We start from the raw sequence: 23155 nt of genomic DNA on the forward strand, positions 1-23155 counted from the left end.
GATTCTCTAATGCTCATGGTTTTATCTGTGGCAGTGATTGGAACTGTAGTTGTTTTGTAATCAAAATCTGTCAGCACAATGAGGAATTATTTTATTGTTATGGTGAATTTAATAATCATTATTATCTGGAATTCATGCAAAGAACAGCAGAAATTACAACAAACCACGTCACTTCCTGGGGTTCACTACAAAAGGCTAAAATGTTTGTCCTTCTGAAATTCATTGAGACGTTTATCAAAAAAAAAAGGCCAAAGTGTAAGTGTAAAGAAAAACTATACATAAAATAATAAAACAAGAAGCAATTGAGTAGCAATGATAATAATTAAGAGACAGTAAATGTTGAGATATCATCAAAAGGTTTTACCAGTAATACTTTAGTTTAAAACATCATCTTTCTTCTATGGAATATTTACATACTGCACTTAAAGGACTTCACTAAGTACAGTTAAAGTGTACTTTAGTATTTTCGCATCCTGACTGCTCTTTTCAGTGCCTCAAATTTCCCAGCCAGCATGCCATTGATAACAATTCTGGGAATTGAAGTCCACACAGACCGAGAATTTCCCAAAACTGGTTGCTTAAATGAAAAGGCCAATGTAGGCTATTTTGACTCTCTTCAGATTTACTGATCATCGGGGCACTCTGATCATGAATATATTTAGATATTTGCAAGACACAGAGAACCTCAGTGCCAAAGCTAAGCACTGAGAATTATCAGCCAATTAGCGCTTGTCTACTGGTCTGTGACCAAGAACCCACATTCTTAGGTCCATATCGTACCTCACTGGTAAACTTCTTTTTCTTTCTTTCTTTCTTTCTTTTTTCTGCTGCTGCTGTCCTTCCCATGGATAAATACCTCAGTTCCCTTTCAACTTCTAATGCTGGAGTGTTGGCAGTTCTGCATTTGGTTTCCTTTAGCTTATGCTAATTAAGATAGATAGCCAGAGCTGGGAGGTAGGACCCACCATAACTCTCTTCCTTTGTGAACGTAGAACATACTTTTAGCATGTCAGTGGTGAACAAGTCAGTCGTTTCTGAAACGACATTCTTGAAATGGATTTCCTCATCAATACTCAAAAGTACGGGAGAAGGGGATGTACAGTATAAACTACTTGAAAGTTCACTATGTGAGCAGTGAGTACTATACGAGCAAACTCTTTGCAAGTTAATTAATATGTCCAATGAGGATGCTTCACCATGCATGAGTCTGAGGTCTGTGCCTTTTTGTACAAGATACCTGGCCATTATTCATTCCATGTTAGGCAGATGCTCTGATTCAGTTACCTTCTTTGAATGTCAGAAGATAGTATGAACTGGTGCTGTATTGCTCCACGCAGGCTGATATATACTGAACATGGAATCTATATCCCTTCCCAGTACCCACTGATCTTTTTCTAACTTCCATCAATTTTTATTTTTCATAAATAAATGAAATCATTCCAATGATGTACTTTCCATTGGAAAGTACAAAAGCAAAGCCTGGTGAAAACTAGGAAATTAAGTAGAATTTCCAAAAATTCAGATTTGGGGCTTTAAAATTTTCTACCTCTCCTTATAAATATACAAAATCATTAATTTTTTTCAGATATATATATATATGTGTGTGTGTGTGTGTGTGTGCGTGTGCGTGCGCACGCACACACACACACACACACACACACCATGCAGTAATTTCTGGTTGCTACTTCAAGGTTGCTCAGGAATTTGATGTTAATTCAGCTACATAATATTGCTGACTATCTCAAGTTCAGAGGTCTCTTGTGCCTGCAGCACAGGATTTTGTATTCCAATCCCCTCCAAACAGCAATGATAAGAAACCTGTAATTGTTCTCTATAACCCTTCCATAATCTGATGGCTCCCAAATATGTTTGAATTATATCTTCTAGATTACAGAAGACCGTGTTAAAGGAGTTCAAGAATTATCAAATGCGTCTGAGCTGAACCATTGCTGACTCCGCAGTCTACTGTATTTCAGAAAGGATGGACAAGCTCTTGGGAAGGATGTTGTTCCAGCTGCTTCTGTTCTCCCTGCTTTTTATCTTAGGCCAAGGGAAAAAAAGTAAATTCAAAAAGTACAGTCTTGATTATGATTCTTCCCAATCCAGGCTGTTTGCAATTTTGGAAACATGCCTTTGCAGGCATTATAAAATCAATGGCACTCCTAAATGGCACTCCTTATATACTCTCAAAATTAAAAAGAAGTAAAACATTAGCATTTAAGATTAAATGTTACAAAGTAAAAAGGACTAAGACCTCATATATACAATTGTATGAAATGTCAGTGAATTCTATGAATTTCACATCTGGAAATTCAACGACGACAATCACTAATATACAATTTTATGTGATTGTGCCCACTTTCTAAAAAATGGGAACAATAACAAATCTTTGCAACATTGATGCTGTAAATTTGAAAGGAAATTATGGTATGACCACATTTTAGAACTAGCCTATTTCTAGACAATTATGTTCTAACTTGTTTGTTTTTTGTTTGTTTGTTTCTAGTTAACCACTGTGTGGCTTCTAGGGCAAAAAGCTGCATGGAATGCATGCGAGTGAGCAGCAACTGTACTTTTTGCACAGATGAGGTAAACATTTTTCACAGTTATTACTGAGGATAGGATGGTGTGATCTCAGACACTGAGATTTGGCCATGATCCCTGTCCATTCAACCCTTCGATATTGATCTGTTTATTTTATTATTTAATTCCCTCCACCTTCAATCTGACAACATGAATTTCATGAGTTGCTTCTCAGTTTTAAGAACCAACAAAAATTTCTAAGCATACTTTACTGTTTGATTATTCTCATTCCAGAACTTCAAAGGCACCCGTTGTGATTTGGAAAGAAATCTAAGGAGCTATGGCTGCCAAAACAACATAAAACTGAAGTCTGGAGAGTTATTAATAACAAAGGTAAGTAGAGGTACATGAAAGAATAATGGATATGAACATAAGAAAATCAATATATACCTGAATAATCTCCCAGAACAACCCAATGCAAAATGTGTCAATAAAAAAAATTAATTCTAGCTATTCTCAATGAAATACTTCCTAGTCAGTCAGAAAGTTTTGTTCATTTGGTGCATGGGTGTCAAACTTGCCATGTCACATTACCTCACAATGTTTTCCCCATTTGCAGAGCTGGGGTGGGCGTGGCCTGCATATGACACATCCGACCAACGGGCCATCAGTTTGACAACCGCAATTTAGTGCAACCATTTGCAGGTAGTCCTTGACTTACAACCACAAAAATTTCTTTTGCTAAGCAAGGCTGTTGTTAAATAGGTTTTGCTCCATCTTCTTTGCCATATTTGTTAAGCGAATCACCACAGTTGTTAAGTGAATCATGTGATTGCAAAGCAAACCCGGTTTCTCTCATTGATTTTACTTGTTGGAAATCTGCTGGAAAGGTCATAAATTGTGATCACATGATCCTAGGACATTGCAACTGTCATACGTACACACCAATTGCCAAGCACCCAAATTTTGATTATGTGACCATGGGGGATACTGCAACGTACATGAGCATGAAAAGCAGGCATAAGTCACTTTTTTCAGTGCCATTGAAACTTCAAACAGTCAGTAAACAAACGGCTGTTAGTCGAGGACTACCTGTATAACCATACATTCAGTACGTTCAGTCAATTTGTTATGATAGTTGTCTCCAAGTCTTTTCAGGATCCTCCATTATTTATAATCGATGTCTTTCCTGGCAGGATTTCAAAATTGATACCTCTTTGAGAAAAAAACAAGTATCTCCTCAGCACATATCACTCAAACTGAGACCGGACGAGGAAGTAAACTTTGACATGCATGTGTTTGAGCCCAATAAACCTCCTGTGGACCTCTACATCCTTATGGATTTTTCATATTCCATGTCTGATGACTTGGACAACCTGAAACAAATGGGCCAGAACCTTGGTGAGAGATTAAATCATCTCATTTTGAAAGCAGTGAGACATTTGTCAGTCAGTTAATTATCTGCAGCTGGCATAGGAAGGGATACAAAATCTAAGACCAGCAGGTGGATTATATATGTGGTAGTTAACAGCTGGCTTTTTGTCTTGCAAACTTGATCTATTCCAGCTTCAGCATGGAATGTGCAACTAAGAAATCTATTCCCATTTTAATTGCTTCACCTGATTCTCCTTGGTTGCTTTTCATCATGGAGGTCCTCATATTCTATGCCTAGCTAGCAGGGATGGGTTCCGGCTGCTGCCACTGCTGGTTCGCTCAGGAACACGCCACCCCCACGTGCATGCTTGATATGCGCTATGCGCGCATGCGCAGGACCAAAAAATGATTCTGCACATGCATAAAAGGAAAAAACAAGATGGTGGTGCCTACGGTGCAGCTGATAGAACTGGTTCAGAGGCATGTCAGGCCGAATTACTTCCTACTCAGCCAAACCAGTCCGAATAGGTAGGAACCCACCTCTGCTAGCTAGATAATGGCTGCTAGGCAACTCTAGAGGAGAGGACAGGGTGGGAAGGCAGAGTTAAATGCATCATCAATTTAGAGTTTTTGTGTTCCTATAAGTGCTCAAAGTTCAATCCTTCCTGTATTCCATTGACCATTATCTGGCATCAATTTAGCATTGAATTTTATGTATTCTTATGTATACGCTTGAATAAATCTTCTATGCTGCAATCTTGCAAATGGTCCTGATTCTGTGCTCCTGACAGCGACCAAGCTAATTTGAAACAGCATGCAAGGTTAAAGCTAGTTAGCATTTGGATGAGTAATCATTAGGAAATAATGTAACTACTACCAAGGAAACCAATAAAACATCCAAAAAGAAAGCTATAAGAAATGCTTCTACGTTGTTGCCAAATAACTACACAGGCTTATCCACGGTCATTAATAGTCGAATCCAGCTCAAAGTGTTATTTGTGTTCCTATGCACATATGTGTATACATCATCAGAACCAGGTTGATGCATATGAAAAAACATGTTCTTGCTTTTGTTTATGTGATAGCAGCAAAGCACAAAACCAGAACTTACTCCTGATTTAGAGAACCTAAAATTAAGATAAAGCAGAGTGGGGAGGGGGGAGAAAACCATAGAATGGAATGGAGTGATTAAAGTGAATAAATAGTTTATACATAGGCTTAACTTTTTAGTAGGTTAAGGACAAATGTATTAAGTCCAACATTTTATAGGCGTAAGAAACTTTAAAAAATAAACACACTTGATAGTTGTTTTCTATTACAAAAATGAGTGCATTTAGGATATCCTACGATAATTAGGAAATATTGAGAGATTCACACTTGGATAATCTACAATTAAATCACAAAGAATGGTGAAAACTTAGTAATTCATGTTCATGTTCTAACCAAGGATAATTAAGGATAATCTAAGAATAATTAAGGTAGCATCTGAGGATTTGGGGTGTTCCAAGCAGTGTATTTTGTTTTTGTAAAATTAAAGTGTTCAAGTCTGATAAATTCAAAATTTCCAAATATTGAGAAACTTTTAGGTATTATTCCAAGAGCTCAAATCACAATTACGGTACAGTAGCAACACATTTATTTCTCCCTACGCATTCTTATATCTATAAACCCTAGTATTTTTCCAATATTGCCTTTTCCCAATCCTAGCACTACCTGGTAAAGCAATATCAATGAACAAGACTTTCTTATTCTTATTCAAGTCATTGACTGCCTGGGCTAGTCCCTTCAGTTTTCTTGACAATATTTTTTTAAGTAGTTTGCTATGGCTTGCTTCCTAGAACTGAAGAGAATGACTAGCCAAAGTTACCCAGGCTTTGTGCTTAAAGTGAGATTAGAACTGATGATCTCGCAGTTTCTAGCCTGGTGCTTTAACTACTATACTAAACTGACTCTTATTACCATAATACTAATAAATAATTCAAAAAACAAGAATGTATAATCAAATTGCATTAAGGTTCCCTTGTAATACACTTTGGTTTTCTCTACATGATCATAACATCCCTCGGGGTTGCTGTACATTTTAATTGATTTGAGGAGTGAATGATTTCACTTCATCCAACATATTATTCATAGTCCATCATGGGATTATAAAATTTAATATAAAGTCACCAAATATTTTCATCCTTCCTTTCTTCTATCCTGCTAGCAAATTTCTTGAGAGATCTGACGGATGATTATACCATTGGTTTTGGTAAATTTGTGGACAAAGTTACAGCACCCCAGACAGACATGAGGTGAGTAGTAGTGATTAATCCATTAGGGTCACTTGGAAATGAACTATTCAGGATCTATAGCATTTTTTAAAATAAGGCCTTTATCTAATCTGTGATCATCTAGTCCCATATTTCTTCCTCAGACCATGCTTCTTTACTTTCTTGCAAAATTCTAAGCAAAATTTTGTAGATATCAATTGTTGATAGATCTGCTCTCAGTCAGAATTCCTTTCTTTTTAATTCTGCTATCAATTTGTCAGTTGAATCCATTTCTTTCTGAGGACTTAGGATCAGTTTGATTAATCCTCCAATAAACCTTTTTTTTATATCCTTTTTAAGAAACATATAAAAGTCTCTGTGAAAATAGCTTCATTAAAGCTACCCTAAAATTATGCTTCTAAAAATTTCACAAAGGGGCATATAATAGTATTTTAACTGCCCCATGAATAGGCAGTTTGAGTAATTTGGCTCAGTCTTGTCTGAGCAAGTCCTGAGAACTACTTGAATAGAAGATGACTCATCCATTTGTAGAAAGGGACTCTTGTTTGAGGATATTGTATGGAATTGTTTCTAGCAATTGGGAAAGGAACAGGAATGTTAATGTTTAGATCCCTCCATCTTAGCCTATGTGCGCATGTGTGCATGCGCATGTGTGTATTTGTGTATTATGTTATAACCTTATAATATAAAAATGTGTTCTGTATTATCATGTGTATCAAACAAAAATAACAGGAACAAATGGAACCATTCTGAGAAACTGAACCCAGTGTATGGATTGGTGCACCAATGTCTCACTACTCAGAAGTAGGATACAAACACAAGAAGTAGTAATGTTAAGCCTTATTGTCCCCTACTGCTATAAAATGTTTGCTTCTCACAACTTATTCTCATAACTCATTGGTGCTTTGGGCAGGTTTCTATATTGTGTTAAACCTTATAGCCTAATTTAGAAATAGCAATGGCTAGCTTGTACATTGTCCTCCGGATAACAAAGCTGAATTTGTTTTAGTGTGAGATTTAAATGCAGTCTCTTTTTACTGTTTAAATAGAAACTGTTCTGCTCAGATTCATTGCATTAAATATTGTGGTAAACAATAAGCTGTTTTGCAAAGGATCCTTGTTTAAGAGTTCTGATCATCAGGCTGGCAGTAGTTACCAATTAAAATTGTCTGTCCCTTTGCTTTCAGATTGCGGGAACCTTGGATTAACGCTGATCCATCTTTCTCTTTTAAGAATGTCATCCGTCTAACCAATGATATTAATAAATTCAACCAGGAATTGATGAAGGAACGTATATCATGGAACTTGGATGCTCCTGAAGGTGGCTTTGATGCTATATTGCAAACAGCTGTTTGCAAGGTAAACAGGGAGGAGTATACTGAAGATGGCATAGATATAGTGGTTCTCTATAAAGGATGAAAAAGGGACGTGGTGGCTAAGTGGCTAAAATGTTGAACTTGTTGATCAGAAAGGTCGGCAGTTCAGCGATTTGAGTCCCTAGTGCTGTGTAATGGAGTGAGCTCCTGTTACTTGTCCCAGCTTCTACCAACCTAGCAGTCTGAAAGCACGTAAAAACACAAGTAGAAAAATAGGAACCACCTTTGGTGGGAAGGTAACAGCGTTCTGTGAGCCTTTGGTGTTTAGTCATGCCAACCACATGACCAAGGAGACACCTTTGGACAGCACTGGCTCTTGGGTTTGAAACGGAGATGAGCACCGCCCCCTAGAGTCAGGACTGACTAGCACATAAGTACGAGCAGGACCTTTACCATTACTTTATAAAGAATAAAAACTAGCTGCATATTAAACTGGGAGAGCAGTAGAAAAATCTAGGCCAAATTTTTGCTTTGAAAAGCCACAACCGACTTTGTTTGCAGTTTGATAAGAAAATGGGTGAGCTTTGGAGGTAGATATTGTGGAAACTGTTTATTTTATTTACTTATTTTCCAAATTTTTGAACAATCCATCTCCCTCAGGGATCGTTGCTGTTATCAAGTTTTGCTATTATCAGCTCCTATCTGGAGTTGGGATATTATAGTCTGAATACCATCTAAACATCTTATGAAGGTCAGGGGAAAAACAAACTACCTAGTGCCTAATAACATTTGTAAATTTAGGGAGCTGAAGAGTTCATTGCCGAGGAGACAAGATAAACATGGAATTCCCAGATCTATGACATTGTTAGTTTTCTCAATTAACCTTGATATTAGCTCCATTTCAAAGACATACCCAGTGGTTACTAACAATCCTGGAATAGCTGTTTATAGCATATTTCTCAAAAGTTATTATGAATAGCCTTTCTCGGCTTCTGGCAGCTATTCCCATGCTCTAATTATGTGATTCTTACTGGCACATGGAAAAAGCAGACTTCAATTTTTATCTTTTTTTAATGGGGATGATACGATTATATAAAACGTGGATGTTTTGGTATTTTGGCGGTGGCGGAGTGGTTAGAGTGCAGTACTGCAGGCTACTTCTGCTGACTGCCGGCTGCCTTTAGTTTGGCAGATCAAATCTCACCAGGCTCAAGCTTGACTCAGCTTTCCATCCTTCCGAGGTCAGTAAAATGAGGACCCAGATTGTTGGGGGCAATAGGCTGGCTCTGTAAATCGCTTAAAATCACTGTGAAGCGGTATATAAGTCTAAGTGCTATTGCTATTTTTATTTTTGATGAATTGGGGACTTTGTTATTAACAGTTATGTGTGCTGCCCTTATTCTCTGCTGAGAATCAGCTAAACATTGTGCTGTAGTGGTTTCCTATCAAATTTAGAAACATGATTCAAGAGGCAGGAGCTGCCAAAATGAGTCTCAGGGATGCGATTTGCCCACTTCCACTCTACATCTTAGACTTTCCTTACTCCCACAGGAAAATATTGGGTGGCGGAATGACAGCACTCACCTCCTGGTCTTCTCCACGGAATCGGCCTTCCATTATGAAGCTGATGGTGCCAACGTCCTTGCTGGAATCCTAAGAAAGAATGATGAAAAATGCCACCTAACTCAAGCGGGGACTTACACCTTTGATACCAAGCAGGATTACCCCTCAGTGCCTACCCTTGTGCGCCTGCTGGGGCGGAGTAATATCATCCCTATTTTTGCTGTCACCAACCACTCCTATGATTACTATGAGGTAAAAGATGTCGTTAAGCAGGAAAAATATGTGGTCTTGGGAGTATAAAGGAACAACATGTGATGATATTTGGAGTTAATACTGGCTTATAGATATTTGCCCAGCAAAGGAACTATTTTTCTTTATTTTTTTTTTATTTATATTATATTATTTATATTTTATATTTTATATTTTATATTTTATTTTATTATTTTTTATTTTATTTATTTTTTTATTTATTATTTTATTTATTTTATTTATTATTTTATTTATTTTATTTATTATTTTATTTATTTTATTTATTTTATTTATTTTATTTATTTTATTTATTTTATTTATTTTATTTATTTTATTTATTATTTTATTTATTTATTTATTTTATTTATTCCTAGGGTAAGAAGCTGCATTTGCTTCCTATAGGAAGATTTAGAGTTAAAACATTTTAAAAAATAGTAATTCTTTATAGAAGAGGGTTCTTTGCCCCCACAGAGTAGAAAGCACTCTTGCCCACATTTCCTGGCATCCAGAAAATCAGTTGAGAAATGACTAATTAATTTTGTGAGGAAGGAATAGTCCGATCCCTGATAATTTTTTAGCCCAGGAAGTTGAAGATTGCTAGCAGAAACTCAGGAAGGAGAGGGGAGGGGAGGCTGAACTTTAATAGTTTAGCACCAGGATGGCGAACCTATGTCATCCATGCCACAAGTGGCACGTGGAGCCATTACTTAGGGCACATGAGGCGTTGCCCTGTCAGCTCCTGCGCAGCTGATTTCGGCCTTCATTTTCGGCCGTTTTTCACTTTCCGGAGGCATGCACGGGGGAGAGTGCATAGAATTATGGGTGTGGCACATGCACACAACCTCTCCCCCCATGCTCCCCATGCTTTTGGCATGCAATGGCAAATAGGTTAGTCATCACTGGTTTAAAAGATGTATGTCAGTGTAGCAGCTGAATGCCTAACTTCAGGTATAGGCAATCCATGTTGCTAAGCAAGACAGTTGTTAGTAAATTTTACCCCATTTTACCACTTTTCTTGCCACAGTTGTTCAGTGAATCATTGCAGTGCATTTAACTTCACAATAAATCTGGCTTCCCCATTGACTTGCCTTGTCAGAAGATTGCAAATTGTGATCACATGACCACAGGGCACTGCAACTATCATAAATACATGCCAGTTGCCAAGCAGTCAAATTTTGATCACATGGTTATGGGGATGCTGCAAAGTCATAATTGTGAAAAACTGGTCATAAGCCACTTTTTTCAGTGCTGTTGTAACTTTGAACAGCCATTAGATAAATGGTTGTAATTCAAGGACTATTGGTATATATCTGAAGTATATATGTATGTATCAGTGGTGGGTTGCAATTTATTTTACTACCGGTTCGCTTGTGCACGCTCGATTGCACAACACTTCTGCACATGCGCAGAAAGGTCCAGGCTGCCACTAGTAGTTCGCTCGATCCAGGGCAAACCTGTAGCAACCCATCTCTGGTATGTACTGTATTTTTCAGAGTATAAGACGCACCAGAGTATAAGACACAGCAAACTTCCCAAAAACGACCTGTTTTTCGCGAAAACGAGCCTGTTTTTTGTAAAAAAAAAAAAAAAAAGGCATGGATAGCCTTTAGGAAGTTTATAGAGTGCCCCTGGGAGCTGGGGGGGGGGATAAAATTAAGCAAAAAGCAAGCCATTTTTTGCTCATTTCTGCCCTCCCCAGCCCCCAGGAGCTCTCTAAAAGCTTCCTAGAGGCTCTGCATGGCCATTTTTGTGAAGGGGGCAGGGCTTCAGGAGGCAAAAAATGCTGTATTCAGTGTATAAGACACACCCAGATTTTAAGCCTCATTTTTGAGGGAAAAGGGTGTGTCTTATACTCCAAAAATACGGTATGTATGTATATACTGGGTTTGGGAATGAAATGTCTTTGCAGTCTGTATCTTGCAATGCAGTGGAGACACCCAGAGGCTAGCTAAATAATCCATGTTAGAGGTAACTCAAAGATAACTCTTCTTTTACCTCATAAATCGTGATCCATGGATAGGCCAAAACTGTATTATGTTATGACATCTAAGATTGGTCTGCATCTATCACCTCCATCCTATGATGATAAAGTCTTCTGTTTTATTGCTTTTTGGATTGAAAAAAAGACATTTATGCCAGTAGCTTCAAGTCTAGCTTGTCTCTTAGAACAATATCCTTCCATTCCCTTTCTTTAGACCATGGACAATATTTTTAGGGTTTTTTTCTCCTGAAATATCAAGAAGAACAATTGTATCTTTATCTCTTACTTCTGGTCCATTTTCTCAGTTATGTTGTGCTACGTTTTATTTGTAGGAAAGAGAAGAGAAGTGTGATTTGGAAAATTGTATTTTCTTTTTGAAAAAGCCTAGGCCCTAGGGAAAAGGCTAAATAACCCAGCCTTCCTATTGTACTGCAAATATGTTTAGGCTAATCTTTTCTTTCTCTGTGCGAGGGGTGTCAAACTCCCGCCGTCACATTGTTGTCACGTGAGGTATCGCAACTTTTCCCCCCCCTTCGCTAAAATGGGGGTGGGCATGGCCAGTGCATGACACATCTGGCCCATGGGCCATAAGTTTGACACCCCTGCTCTATGCACTCCTCAAGATGAATTGCGGAAATTTTACTCAGAAATCAAGCTCTTATTAGAAGGAGTTTGAACTGAAGGTGAACAGAATCTACCCAATGAATTTTTGTCATTCACTTTAAAAGGATAAACCATTGTATTTGCACACTTCGGTAAAGGCTAAAGGAAAATATTACATTAGAATCCAAGCAGTAGTGAGATTCAATTTTTTTACTATCAGTTCTGTGGCCGTGGCTTTGTGGTCATGTCAGGGGAAGGATACTGCAAAATCCCCATTCCCTCCCCACCCCACTAATCTGCTTTCTAGATCTGTTCTCCTGTTCAGAGCAACAAAAGTTCAGCTGGGAGGCAGAGGGGGCGGGGCCAGCCTATTTGCTGGTTCTCTGAACTACTCAAAATTTCCACTACCGGTTCTCCAGAACCTGTCAGAACTAACTGAATACAATCTCTGAATCTAGGGAAAGAAATCAGAGGAAAATTTTGCAGCATTGTAACTGGAGTTTTGTCTTTCTCTGCAGTTAGCCATAATAACAATAGAACAATAAGAATAACTCTTCTGTATGCTTAGTTTTCTAAATATTTTCCTTGTCTTTTTTACCCATTTTGTGCTTACAGTATTAAATTGTTGTATTATAATTAATAAATATTACTTTTTATTAGAAACTGCACAAATATTTCCCAATTTCTGAAATTGGGAGGCTTCAAGAAGATTCTTCTAACATTGTGGAATTGATTGGTACGGCTTTTGAGGTAAGAAGCAATGTCTGGTATTTTATGCTGTTACTTCTTGGGATAACCTAATTCTCTTATAATTCCCCATAAATGATTTACTCACTCGCATTTCATTCTTGCAGTTATTTCTTGCATTAGCTCTTATTTCAGCCAATTCATAAAGTATTTTCAGGCAGAGAGTAATTAGATGATATAAATCAGGGATATAAAAACTACATTCTCAAAAAGGTGGCCCATGGTGTTGTACAATGATTAAAAAATATAGGCTATTGCATTCAGAAGGATTTGTGCAGGGGTGGGCTTCAAAAATTTTAGCAAGGGGTTCTCTACCCGGTGGCTGGGTGGGTGTGGCCATAGTGGGCGTGGCCTAGTCAGTCTTCTGCACCATGGAGGGGGGTTTGCCCTCCCCTTCCTGAACTTCTGGTAGGCCCGTTTTTTACCTTCCCTGTGTCTCCGCGCACGCCCTGCACTTACCTGCATTCAAAACGGGCCGCGTGGGGACTTCTGGAAGAGGAGGAGTGGGGTGGGTGAAGCCAGCCAGGAGTGGGATTTGGGGGTTCTCTGAACTGCACAGAATCTTAGCTAGAGGTTCTCCCAAACCCCTGCGAACCCCCAGCAGCCCACCCCTGGATTGGTGAGGATTAAAGGACAAAATCTTGCAGATAAATTCCCAGTTTTTAAATAATTAATAATGATTAATAATATTTATAAAGCACCTTAATCTATGCAACTCTGGATAGTTTCTATCAGCAAATGAATATAATATGGCTATCTCCTTCCCTAAAATCAGAATTTCAAATAATAATTAAAAGACAATTACAGAAAGAATATACATGTATACTAAAATATTCTTTTGAAATAAGTTTATATTGAGGATCTTCCTAAATCTATAGAGGGAAGGGACCAATTGTACCTTCAGGGAAGCGTGTTCCATAAAGTGGGGACTACCACTGAGAATATCTTTTTCCTGGTTCAGTCCCATTAACGCAGAGAAGTCCTTCTCTCAATGTGCATACCAAATGGTCAGAATCATGCTTAGCAAGACATTTCCTGATAAATCCCTGTGCAAAGGTTGGATATTGCTGCTCAACTTCAGTAACTCAAATTATGAAATCAGTGGCCTGAATCCATTACAGTTCTGTATCTTTTCTTTTCCGTTTCTTTCCCAGCGCATTCGTTCCAAGATGAACATTCAAGATTATGATACCCCAAAAGCCGTGAAAGTTCACACATCACCAAAAAGTGAACAAATAGAGTCTAGTTCATTCCGTATTGTTCGAGGTGAAGTGGTAAGCTTTCTATTTTGCATTTCTATCTCTTCATGATTTACAATTAAAAACGAACAACAAGAAGAAAACTCTTGATTTTGCAAAGGCATTTAGATCTTTTGGGCTCTTTTCTGAGCTCGTATATTTGCGTACCTTGTGGCAACAGGGGGGAAACTGGAAGCTAGTGCAGTTCCTGAGCCACTTTTATTTTTTGCAGCATTTCAAGATTGTGCTGCCAAAATTCACTGACAGATTCAAAGTTCAATTTCCTCCCAAATCCCACATATACTAAATATGTGTTTAACTTTCCATTATATCTGGGAGAATTAAAGGGCCACCATGAGTGAGATATTGGACAGCACTGCTTGGTGTGTTGTGTGGATGTTTGGGTGGGGAATTTTTTTGGTGGGTGGGGGTGTGTTTGGGGATTGTTATGTGTGTTGGACCTGGTCCCTGGGTGTTATGTGAATTTCGTTGTATGTGTATAATGTGTATATACGTACAATGACAATAAAGTAAGTAACTTAATCAGCAAATTCTACCCCAGAAATCTGAATATTTAAAACAAACAAACAAATGAAGTGTGTCTCCACTAGTGCAACATCATGATATCAGTGCCCATCCCTGTGACTCCCAGCTGCTGAGGATATCCCTGCTCAAAAGTACGTCCTCTGGCTGTAAACAAATTGCACACCTTGAGCTAAACTGAACAAATGAGAACAGTCTGTGTCTCATATCCTCTTCTCAGGTTGAGCCAGTGGTGGGATTCAGCCAGTTCGCACCACTTCGTGAGAACCGGTTGCTAACTTTCTGAGCAGTTTGGGAAAGAAATCATTAGGGCAGAGAACCGGTTGTTAAATTATTTGAATCCCACCACTGGGTTGAGCCATCATGTAACGGATTTCAGGGAGGCTTCCTGAAGCCTCCAGAGGGAGAAAAATGCCCCTATGGGCAACCTGGATGTTCAAGAATGGGTTGCCGGTAGAGCCGTTTTTCGCCCTCCGGAGGCTTCAGGAAGCCTCCAGAGGGAGAGAATGGTCCAAGGTGCAAACCGGAAGTCCGTGTCCGAACTTTCGGTTTGTGTGTTGGGTTGTTTTTCGCCCTCCGGAAGCTTCAGGGAAACCTCCAGAAGGCAAGAAATGGTGAAAAATGAAGGCCAAAAACAGCTGAGCAGTGTGCGCATGCATGCTGGAGCTGATAGGGCAATGCCTTGCACACCCTAAGAAATGGCTCTGCATGCCACCTGCGGCACGTGTGCCATAGGTTCGCCATCACGGATGTAACCTGTTGATCCCTGGATCCCTATTGAAGATTCTGGATTTGCATTAATTTTTGATAAATTATAAATCAAGTTTATTCAATAGTAACTGTGGCAGTAAATAAACCCAGTTTCAATGCTATGCCAGTGGGTTTAAAAGTGTTGGTAACTGGCTGTTTAGATCAAAAACAAAGGAAGCAATACAAAGACACATTGAAAGCCTCTTTCAATTCCCTGGAAATTGAGACCACCTCCTGGGAAACCCTGGCACAAGACCGATCGACATAGCAATAGCAGTAGACTTAGCGCATGCTGATCCACCAAGGCTGCCAGACATCTGAGGACAGAAGGACAACCATGGCAGAAGAGAAGCCAGCACTCCACAAAGCCAGAGCTGCAAATGCTGCAACAATGGTGCCCACACATGTCTGCCTAACATGTGGCAAAACATTTCATGCCCATATAGGCCTTGCCAGCCACCTGCGGACACACCATGGACAGCCTGCAACCCAATACATGTCAAGGTCCTCCTTGAACACAATGGACGAACATCAATCATCATCCTTAGTATTGTTATTACTCCTGGGAAATCCTGGCACAAGGCTGATCGACATGGGGCACATTGATCCAACAAGGCTGCCAGACATTTGAAAGTAGAAGGGCAACCATAGCACAAGAGAAGCAAGCACTCTGCAAAGCCAGAGCTGCAAATGCTGCAACAATGGTGCCCACACATGTCTGTCCAACCTGAGGCAGAACATTCTGTGTCTGTATAGGCCTTGCCAGACACCTGGTGAACATCATTTCTCCATCCTAGCTGTACTTGAGAGACTGGGAGGGAAAGCAGCTAGTAAGAATAGTTTTGGAAACTGTACTTCTTGCATCCTCTTTTCAAATTCAAGAGAGGAATTTGATCCATTCACTCAGCTTTTGAACTAATTCAGATGGAAAGAATCTACTAGTTACTTTGGATTTTGATTCCTATTGGTCCTCAATTAACCATGCTAAAAATAAAGAGCTTTGCAGTAATAAAACAAACTATCCAGTGGACGTCAGGACCCCCCAATAGATCTGTCTCTAGTCTTTCAATTCTCACATTTGTGGATAAAGTTGCTTCTTTTTCTAAATGAATCCAGAAAAAACACAGGCTTCTCTCTTCCCTCCAGACAACTTTCAATGTGAATTTGAAAGCTAAGGACTTTGCTGAGAAGCATGTCTGTGATCTCCCAGAGAAGGAACGGAAAGGTATTATCCACATTAAGCCCTCCTCTTTCAGTGACAAAGTAGAGATTGATGTCTCAATTATCTGCGACACCTGCCCCTGTGAAAAGGTAGGTTGTTGTTTCCTCCTCTTTGATTTGCAGTTCCAAGAATTGTTCTAGACCTGGATACAAGTAATTTAACCCTGGTCTGATCAATTTTTACTAATAGAAATTGTAAGCTTAAAGGATGTTCTGTGTCTAAAATGATCCAGTAATGTCTTTTTGCTTGTTTGCAGACTCAGGAGGTTAGATCATCAAAGTGCAATTCCCAGGGAAATTTTGTCTGCGGACAATGTGTGTGCAATCAAGGCTGGCAAGTATCACAATTAGGTTTTTCTTTCAGTGTGGGGCCCATTGTCTTTCCTCTGTCAGAAAGGTTATGCTTTTCTTCTCGAAGAACAAGAAGTAGATGAATTGGAGAAACTGATAGGAGGGTTGATTCTCTTCTTGCCCCTCAAAAAGTTTTTTTTTCATACTTTAGATCAGCGGTTCTCAACCTGTGGGTCACGACCCATTTGGGGGTCGAATGACCCTTTCACAGGGGTCGCCTAAGACCATCGGAAAATTGCAAAATTACAGTTATGAAGTAGCAATGAAAATAATTTTATGGTTGGGGGTCACCATAACATGAGGAACTGTATTAAAGAGGAGTGGCATTGGGAAGGTTGAGAACCACTGGCTTTAGATAGTGTCCACATATATATTTACATGTATATATTTACATATTTATATAAACATACAAATCTATGCAATTATATGTTTAATATGTTTAATATGCTTAATATTTATTTTATAATAATCCACATGATTATACACACAAACACACAGAGTATATACCTTTTATTTATTCAATTTACATTTTGCGTATTGAACTCTTGGTGGCTCACAACAATTATAAGCAAATTATTATTATTATTATTATAACAATTGTATCACAGCGGCCAGTTGTTTCGCCGGATTTGGCATTGGTTACTAGTCGGGCCCCACCCAGGGGCCTAGGACGTCGTAACGTATTTTCGTAATATGTGTGCAGATCCAAGCAGTGCGGCTTTTTGCATTTGACTGATGGTGATTTTGTCAATTTTTAACTGTTTTAAATGTAATTTCAGTGCTTTTGGTATAGCACCCAGTGTGCCAATTACCACTGGAATTATCACTGCTGGTTTGTGCCATAGTCGTTGAATTTCGATTTTTAAGTCCTGGTATCTTGCAATTTTTTCATGTTCCTTCTTGGCGACCCTGCTATCACCTGGTATTGTGATGTCTATGATTGTGACCTTATTTTTCTCAACCAGTGTGATGTCTGGTGTATTATGCGCCAGTATTTTGTCCGTTTGTATACGGAAATCCCATAAGATCTTGACCATCTGATTTTCGGTGACTTTTTCAGGCTGATGTTCCCACCAGTTTGTTGCTGTTTTAATATTATAATTTTTGCACAAATTCCAATGGATCATTTGTGCTACTGAATTGTGCCGCAATTTATAAAAGAAAGAAACAGAGTCACTAATCCTGGCTGCGCAAGAACAAGCTATCCGCACAAATGCCATTAAGGCCAAAATCGAAAAATCCTCTGATGATGCCAAATGCAGACTTTGCAAAGAAGCTGATGAAACTGTTGATCACATACTCAGCTGCTGTAAAAAAATCACGCAGACTGATTATAAATTGCGGCACAATTCAGTAGCAAAAATAAGGTCACAATCATAGACATCGCAATACCAGGTGATAGCAGGGTCGCCGAGAAGGAACATGAAAAAATCGCAAGATACCAGGACTTAAAAATCGAAATTCAACGACTATGGCACAAACCAGCAGTGGTAATTCCAGTGGTAATTGGCACACTGGGTGCTATTCCAAAAGCACTGGAATTACATTTAAAACAGTTAAAAATTGACAAAATCACCATCAGTCAAATGCAAAAAGCCGCACTGCTTGGATCTGCACGCATATTACGAAAATACGTTACGACGTCCTAGGCCCCTGGGTGGGGCCCGACTAGTAACCAATGCCAAATCCGGCGAAACAACTGGCCGCTGTGATACAATTGTACAATAATAATAATAATAATAATAATAATAATAATAATAATAATAATATAAACAAAAACAAATAAACAACCATGCTAAAACCATTATTACATTGTTCAAACATGAAGTATAAATCCATCTGCTGGTCAATATGAGTAATATATCCCATTCAATATAATCATTGGAAAGGCTCATTACTATCACCTGACACGAAAGGATGGTGGCACTGCCATGTCTAGGGCAGCCTTACCTTTCCTAAAGACCAGAAGGGTAGGAGGCCAATCTATCCAATCTATATCCCAGTATATACTGTCTATCAGGCCTGTGAATTCACACCCCCGTAAAGGTTTGAACACGTATAGAAGATCGAATATATGGAGTAAGTAACATAATAGCCAGTTTGTTGTAGTGGCTAGGGATCAGACTAGAAACTGGAAGACTGAGAGTTCTAGTCTTGCCTTAGGTATGAGGCCAGCTAGGTAACCTGGGCCTGTCACTTTCTCTCAGCTCTAAGAAGGAGGCAATGGCAAACCAATTCTGAAAAACTTTGCCAAGACAACTGCAGGGAACTTTCTGGGTAGTCTCTAAGAACTGGACGCTATGAAACGTAAGGGAGGGGGCTATATGAAAGCTATCTATGCCTGGTAAGTCCCATATAAGAGTGAAACTAATCAAATAACGTCTGCTAATATAGCAATTTATAAAGCACTTTATGCTATTTGTCAAAAATGAAACCAGACTCTGCCAATAGTCAAATAGCCTAAATGGCTTGGGCCCCTGTTTAGCTGTACAAGATGTTGCATCTATGCATCTCATGGCCGTTCTCACACTTGACTTCCCCTCACTTTGACAGGCGGGGGGACCATTGTAATTGCTCAACAGCCTCCTCTACTGATACTGAGGCCTGCACATATCCTGGACATAAAGAACCCTGTTCTGGCAAAGGTGAATGCCTTTGTGGGGTCTGTCAATGCTATTCTGAAGAAGATCTCACCCAGCGTTATGAAGGGCAGTATTGTGAATTCGACAACTTGCAGTGTTCCCGCACATCCGGATTCCTCTGCAATGGTAAATCTTTGGGGAGGGTAAATTATTGCTTACTCTGCCCTTAGTTCATTGAGAGACAGCCTTGTTAACTACTACCTGACAATTCATGGAGAGGTCAGCAATACTGGAGTAGCTTTTGCCAACTTGCGGGTTTCTGGTGGTAGCCCTTGACCCTTGAAGAAGGTTGATTTTGAGGGCATGTCCAATTGTTGATGAAGGTTTAGAACAGGGGTGGGCTCCAGCTTCTTTTACTGCTGGTTTGCTCAGGGACACGTTTGGGAGCATGTGCACTTGATGCATGCTATGCGCGCATGTGCAGAGATAAAAATAAATTGCTTCTGCTCATGCGCAGAAGCAAAAAACAAGATGGCAGCGCAATAACTGGTTCAGGTGCGTGTCTGGCTGAGTTATTACCTACTCAGTTGAACCAGTCTGAATCGGTAGGAACCAACCTATGGTTAAGAACAGCTTTCCCAGATGATGCAGCCCAGTGATAAAGTTTAGAATATCTAGAGATATTCTGGATATCTCTAGAATAGTGGCAGTAAACTTTTTCTTCTGGGTCAGACCATGTGTATTTATGGAGTGTGCAGCTGACTGAAAATATTAATAAGAGGAAACCCCAGAATTCTAATAGAGATTGCAAGAATGCGAGTTGTGCAATCACTTTAGAATGCCCCCTGGGCTGGCTAGTCATTTTCATTCAACTCATCCTATCTCACAATTTAGGAATGATTAATTGGTTATGTGCTATCAAAACATTGACAACTCTCAGTGATCACTTATATAGATCTTTCCAATTTGGGTAAGGAATAACTATGCGTATTGCTTTGAGCTCCTTAGAAGAAAAGTCAGATACAATTATGGCAAATAGACAATTGGTCCCAGTTGTGTTCTTGTTCAAACTGAAATCCTAGTTGTGTATAGAAAGGTTTTGAATGTTCATATGTTTTTTAGGGATTTTAGAATACATCAGGCACATGCACAAACGCTAACACAGAGGGGGGGGAAGATGTTCGATTCAAGCATTCCCTTTGTTCTAACCTGTCACCTTTGCTTAGCTTAGCTATAGAGATGTTGTGGTCCGCCAGTGGCCTGTGGAGCTGGCAGCAGAGTCAGACAGCCAGGAGGTTGGGGAGGAACATGGGCCAGTCCTGGAGTCTGGGAAGGCTCAGACAAGGGCTCTGTGTTGGAGGCAGAGAAGGGGCTAGGGCCTTCTGGGAGTTATGTGCTGCCTCCGGAGCCTCCAGAGTGATGCAGAGGAACAGTGTACAGTGTTCCCAGTGTATGCATAGGCAGAGCTGCCAGAAGGCAAGAGCAGTTAAGACAGAAGGGAGTAAGGCTTGGAGGTGATTGGCCCCTCCCATAGAACATAAAGGAGGAGCAAAGACACATGAGCCTTTGCAGGAAACAACTTGGTTCATGCTGGTCAGTTTACCTTCTGAAGCTCCATTTTCACTCTGCTCCATGTGGCCTTGCCAAGCTAATTACCAATTAAGTCTTTGGCAGTGTTTCAAAGAAGATAAAGGTGGGTGCTTATCAGTCTTATCCCAAAGGACTTTGGCAGCCTACTGTAGGACTCTTTCAAACTATTTGGGACTCGTTACGGGCTGTGAATGAACGTAATTCAAGTCTTTGAAATAAAAAGAGGGTTTTTGGAACTAAGCATGTGCTTTTTACTGTATCAGGAAGCCTAGGTCCGAACAAGAGATATGTATCATATTCCTTTGTGAACTGCACTGCTAATAGACTTCAATAAAAATAGAAACATAAAAACAGACCTGCTATGTAGGTAAGTTGGCTCTAAATGTTTTTGTGCTGATGCTACCTGTCTCTACAGACCGGGGACGTTGCTACATGGGCCAGTGTGTATGTGCACCTGGTTGGGAAGGCTCCGGCTGTGAATGTCCCACAAGCAACGAAACCTGTGTCAGCAGCAATGGGGTAAGTAAATTGCCCATCCAGAAGAGCTATCATGAAGAGGTCATGAAGAGAAAATAAAAGTGGCCTAATGGTTATTCCCCAAATACACACACACACAATCCAGTATTGGATGCAGAAAGTGTTTAATATGATAGTTCATGTGAAAATCTGCCAACATATAGTTATTACAAACTGGGTAAATTAGAGATGAAATCCAGTATTGTCAATTCAGTTTAAGAGGAATTATTGATCTCATTAGATCTCTAGTGAGGTATTGGCCGCTTGACAGTTGATCTTACTGCTGTTTATATAATCTGTGATCCTTAAATAAAAACAGACAGACAGAAGAAAGGTCTTACCTTCTCTTTTAAATATTCCCTGGTAATGAAAAAAGATCTGTCTCAAACATCAGGTATAGCCTTCTGTTACCTCAATGTATGCAGTGAAGAAAAAACTGAACAGTTACTTTGCTCTCTTGTAGCTGATTTGTAACGGACAGGGGAGGTGTGAATGTGGTAGATGCCTCTGTAATTACCCTACTGCCCATGCTGATCCCACCTGTGAATTTGGATCCTTGGTAAGTGCATGAAAGTGCATATTTGTTAAGCAAATGACTATGACTATTAATACTGTTGCTATATTGTAGTAGGAAAAAATGGTACAAGTATATGTTGTTTGTGTTCCTTTTTCTGAACCTCCTTGCCTTTTCATAATGCATTTTTGTTATAGGCAGCATTCATAGGCAAATATTAATCTGTACAAATATAGCCACAAAAGCTCTTTTTCATCTGTCAATATTAACTCTTCCTGGATTCAGGAATAACTGTTCCTATCCTTTCTCACAATAATCAATTCATCAAACAATCAATCATTACAATAATATTTAAAGAATATCTACAGAAGCGGCAAAGCAGATACACATGTTTTGCTAGAATAAATTATGCAGTTTATTCAGTGGTGGATTAAGGCTCACTGGTGCCCTAAGCACTGATAAATCTTTGTGCCCCCTCCTTTGTACATACTGTACAAATCTTCATTTTTTTGTTTATTTCTCAACTTTGTGGTGCCCCCTTTGGGCCTGATACCGTAAGCATGTGCTTGGTCTGCTTAATGGATAATTCACCACTGAGCTTATTTTTGAGTGGTGAGAAACTAGGGTTGCCGGTACTTACTGGAGGTTCAGTTGTTTTTGAAGGAGGCACTTCAGTGATACAAAGTGTATTTTAATATATATAAGAATAGAAGTTCATATTATTAATTCCCCTGAAAAAAGTTCCCTGTTAGATTGCTTGGGGAATCTCTCTTTTTTTTCCAGAAGGCTTTATCTCCTATCTTCCAGTTCCCAATCATAATGGCATTTTTTTTTCCTATGGGAGATTTCCTCACTCACCCCTTCTTCTCCACTGCCTTAATTCACAAAACTGCATCTCACAGGGTAGAGTGTTAAGTACATGGGGCATGTATTGTCCTTTCTGATCAGTGGTGGTTGCTAACCGGTTTACTACTGTTTCACTCGTGCTTACGCCTGCATGCGCAGAAGCGTCCGGGCAAGTGGGCGGAGCCTCCCGCCACCGCCACTACTGGTTCAGCCAAATCGGGAGCAACCCATCTCTGTTTCTGATGCTTTCTATGTGATATCCATGGAATGCTTTTAATGCTGTAAGTCGCCCAGAGATGCTTCAAAACAAGATGGGCAGCAAATAAATTTAATAAATTTACATACATATCCATCTCTCAATTCCTCACTATCTTT

General features: G+C 39.4%; 1 protein-coding gene across 5 annotated transcripts in view; it reads left to right on the forward strand.

Moving 5' to 3' along the window:
• ITGB4 (integrin subunit beta 4) overlaps window positions 1-23155 on the forward strand; it is a 91206-nt gene that overhangs the window by 25195 nt on the left and 42856 nt on the right. For all 5 annotated transcript variants that reach the window (XM_032211281.1, XM_032211284.1, XM_032211280.1 and 2 more), the window contains 14 exons: window positions 1888-2060; window positions 2507-2589; window positions 2818-2916; window positions 3720-3924; window positions 6104-6191; window positions 7358-7529; window positions 9038-9301; window positions 12543-12632; window positions 13784-13903; window positions 16307-16471; window positions 16639-16715; window positions 19286-19500; window positions 21320-21423; window positions 21884-21979. In XM_032211281.1, coding sequence (XP_032067172.1) covers window positions 1982-2060; window positions 2507-2589; window positions 2818-2916; window positions 3720-3924; window positions 6104-6191; window positions 7358-7529; window positions 9038-9301; window positions 12543-12632; window positions 13784-13903; window positions 16307-16471; window positions 16639-16715; window positions 19286-19500; window positions 21320-21423; window positions 21884-21979 — 1857 coding nt within the window. In that variant the 5' untranslated portion in view covers window positions 1888-1981. The remainder of the gene's footprint in view (window positions 1-1887; window positions 2061-2506; window positions 2590-2817; window positions 2917-3719; window positions 3925-6103; window positions 6192-7357; window positions 7530-9037; window positions 9302-12542; window positions 12633-13783; window positions 13904-16306; window positions 16472-16638; window positions 16716-19285; window positions 19501-21319; window positions 21424-21883; window positions 21980-23155) is intronic.

The sequence above is a fragment of the Thamnophis elegans genome, chromosome 2 (assembly GCF_009769535.1).
Source record: "Thamnophis elegans isolate rThaEle1 chromosome 2, rThaEle1.pri, whole genome shotgun sequence".
Classification (NCBI taxonomy): Eukaryota; Metazoa; Chordata; class Lepidosauria; order Squamata; family Colubridae; genus Thamnophis; species Thamnophis elegans.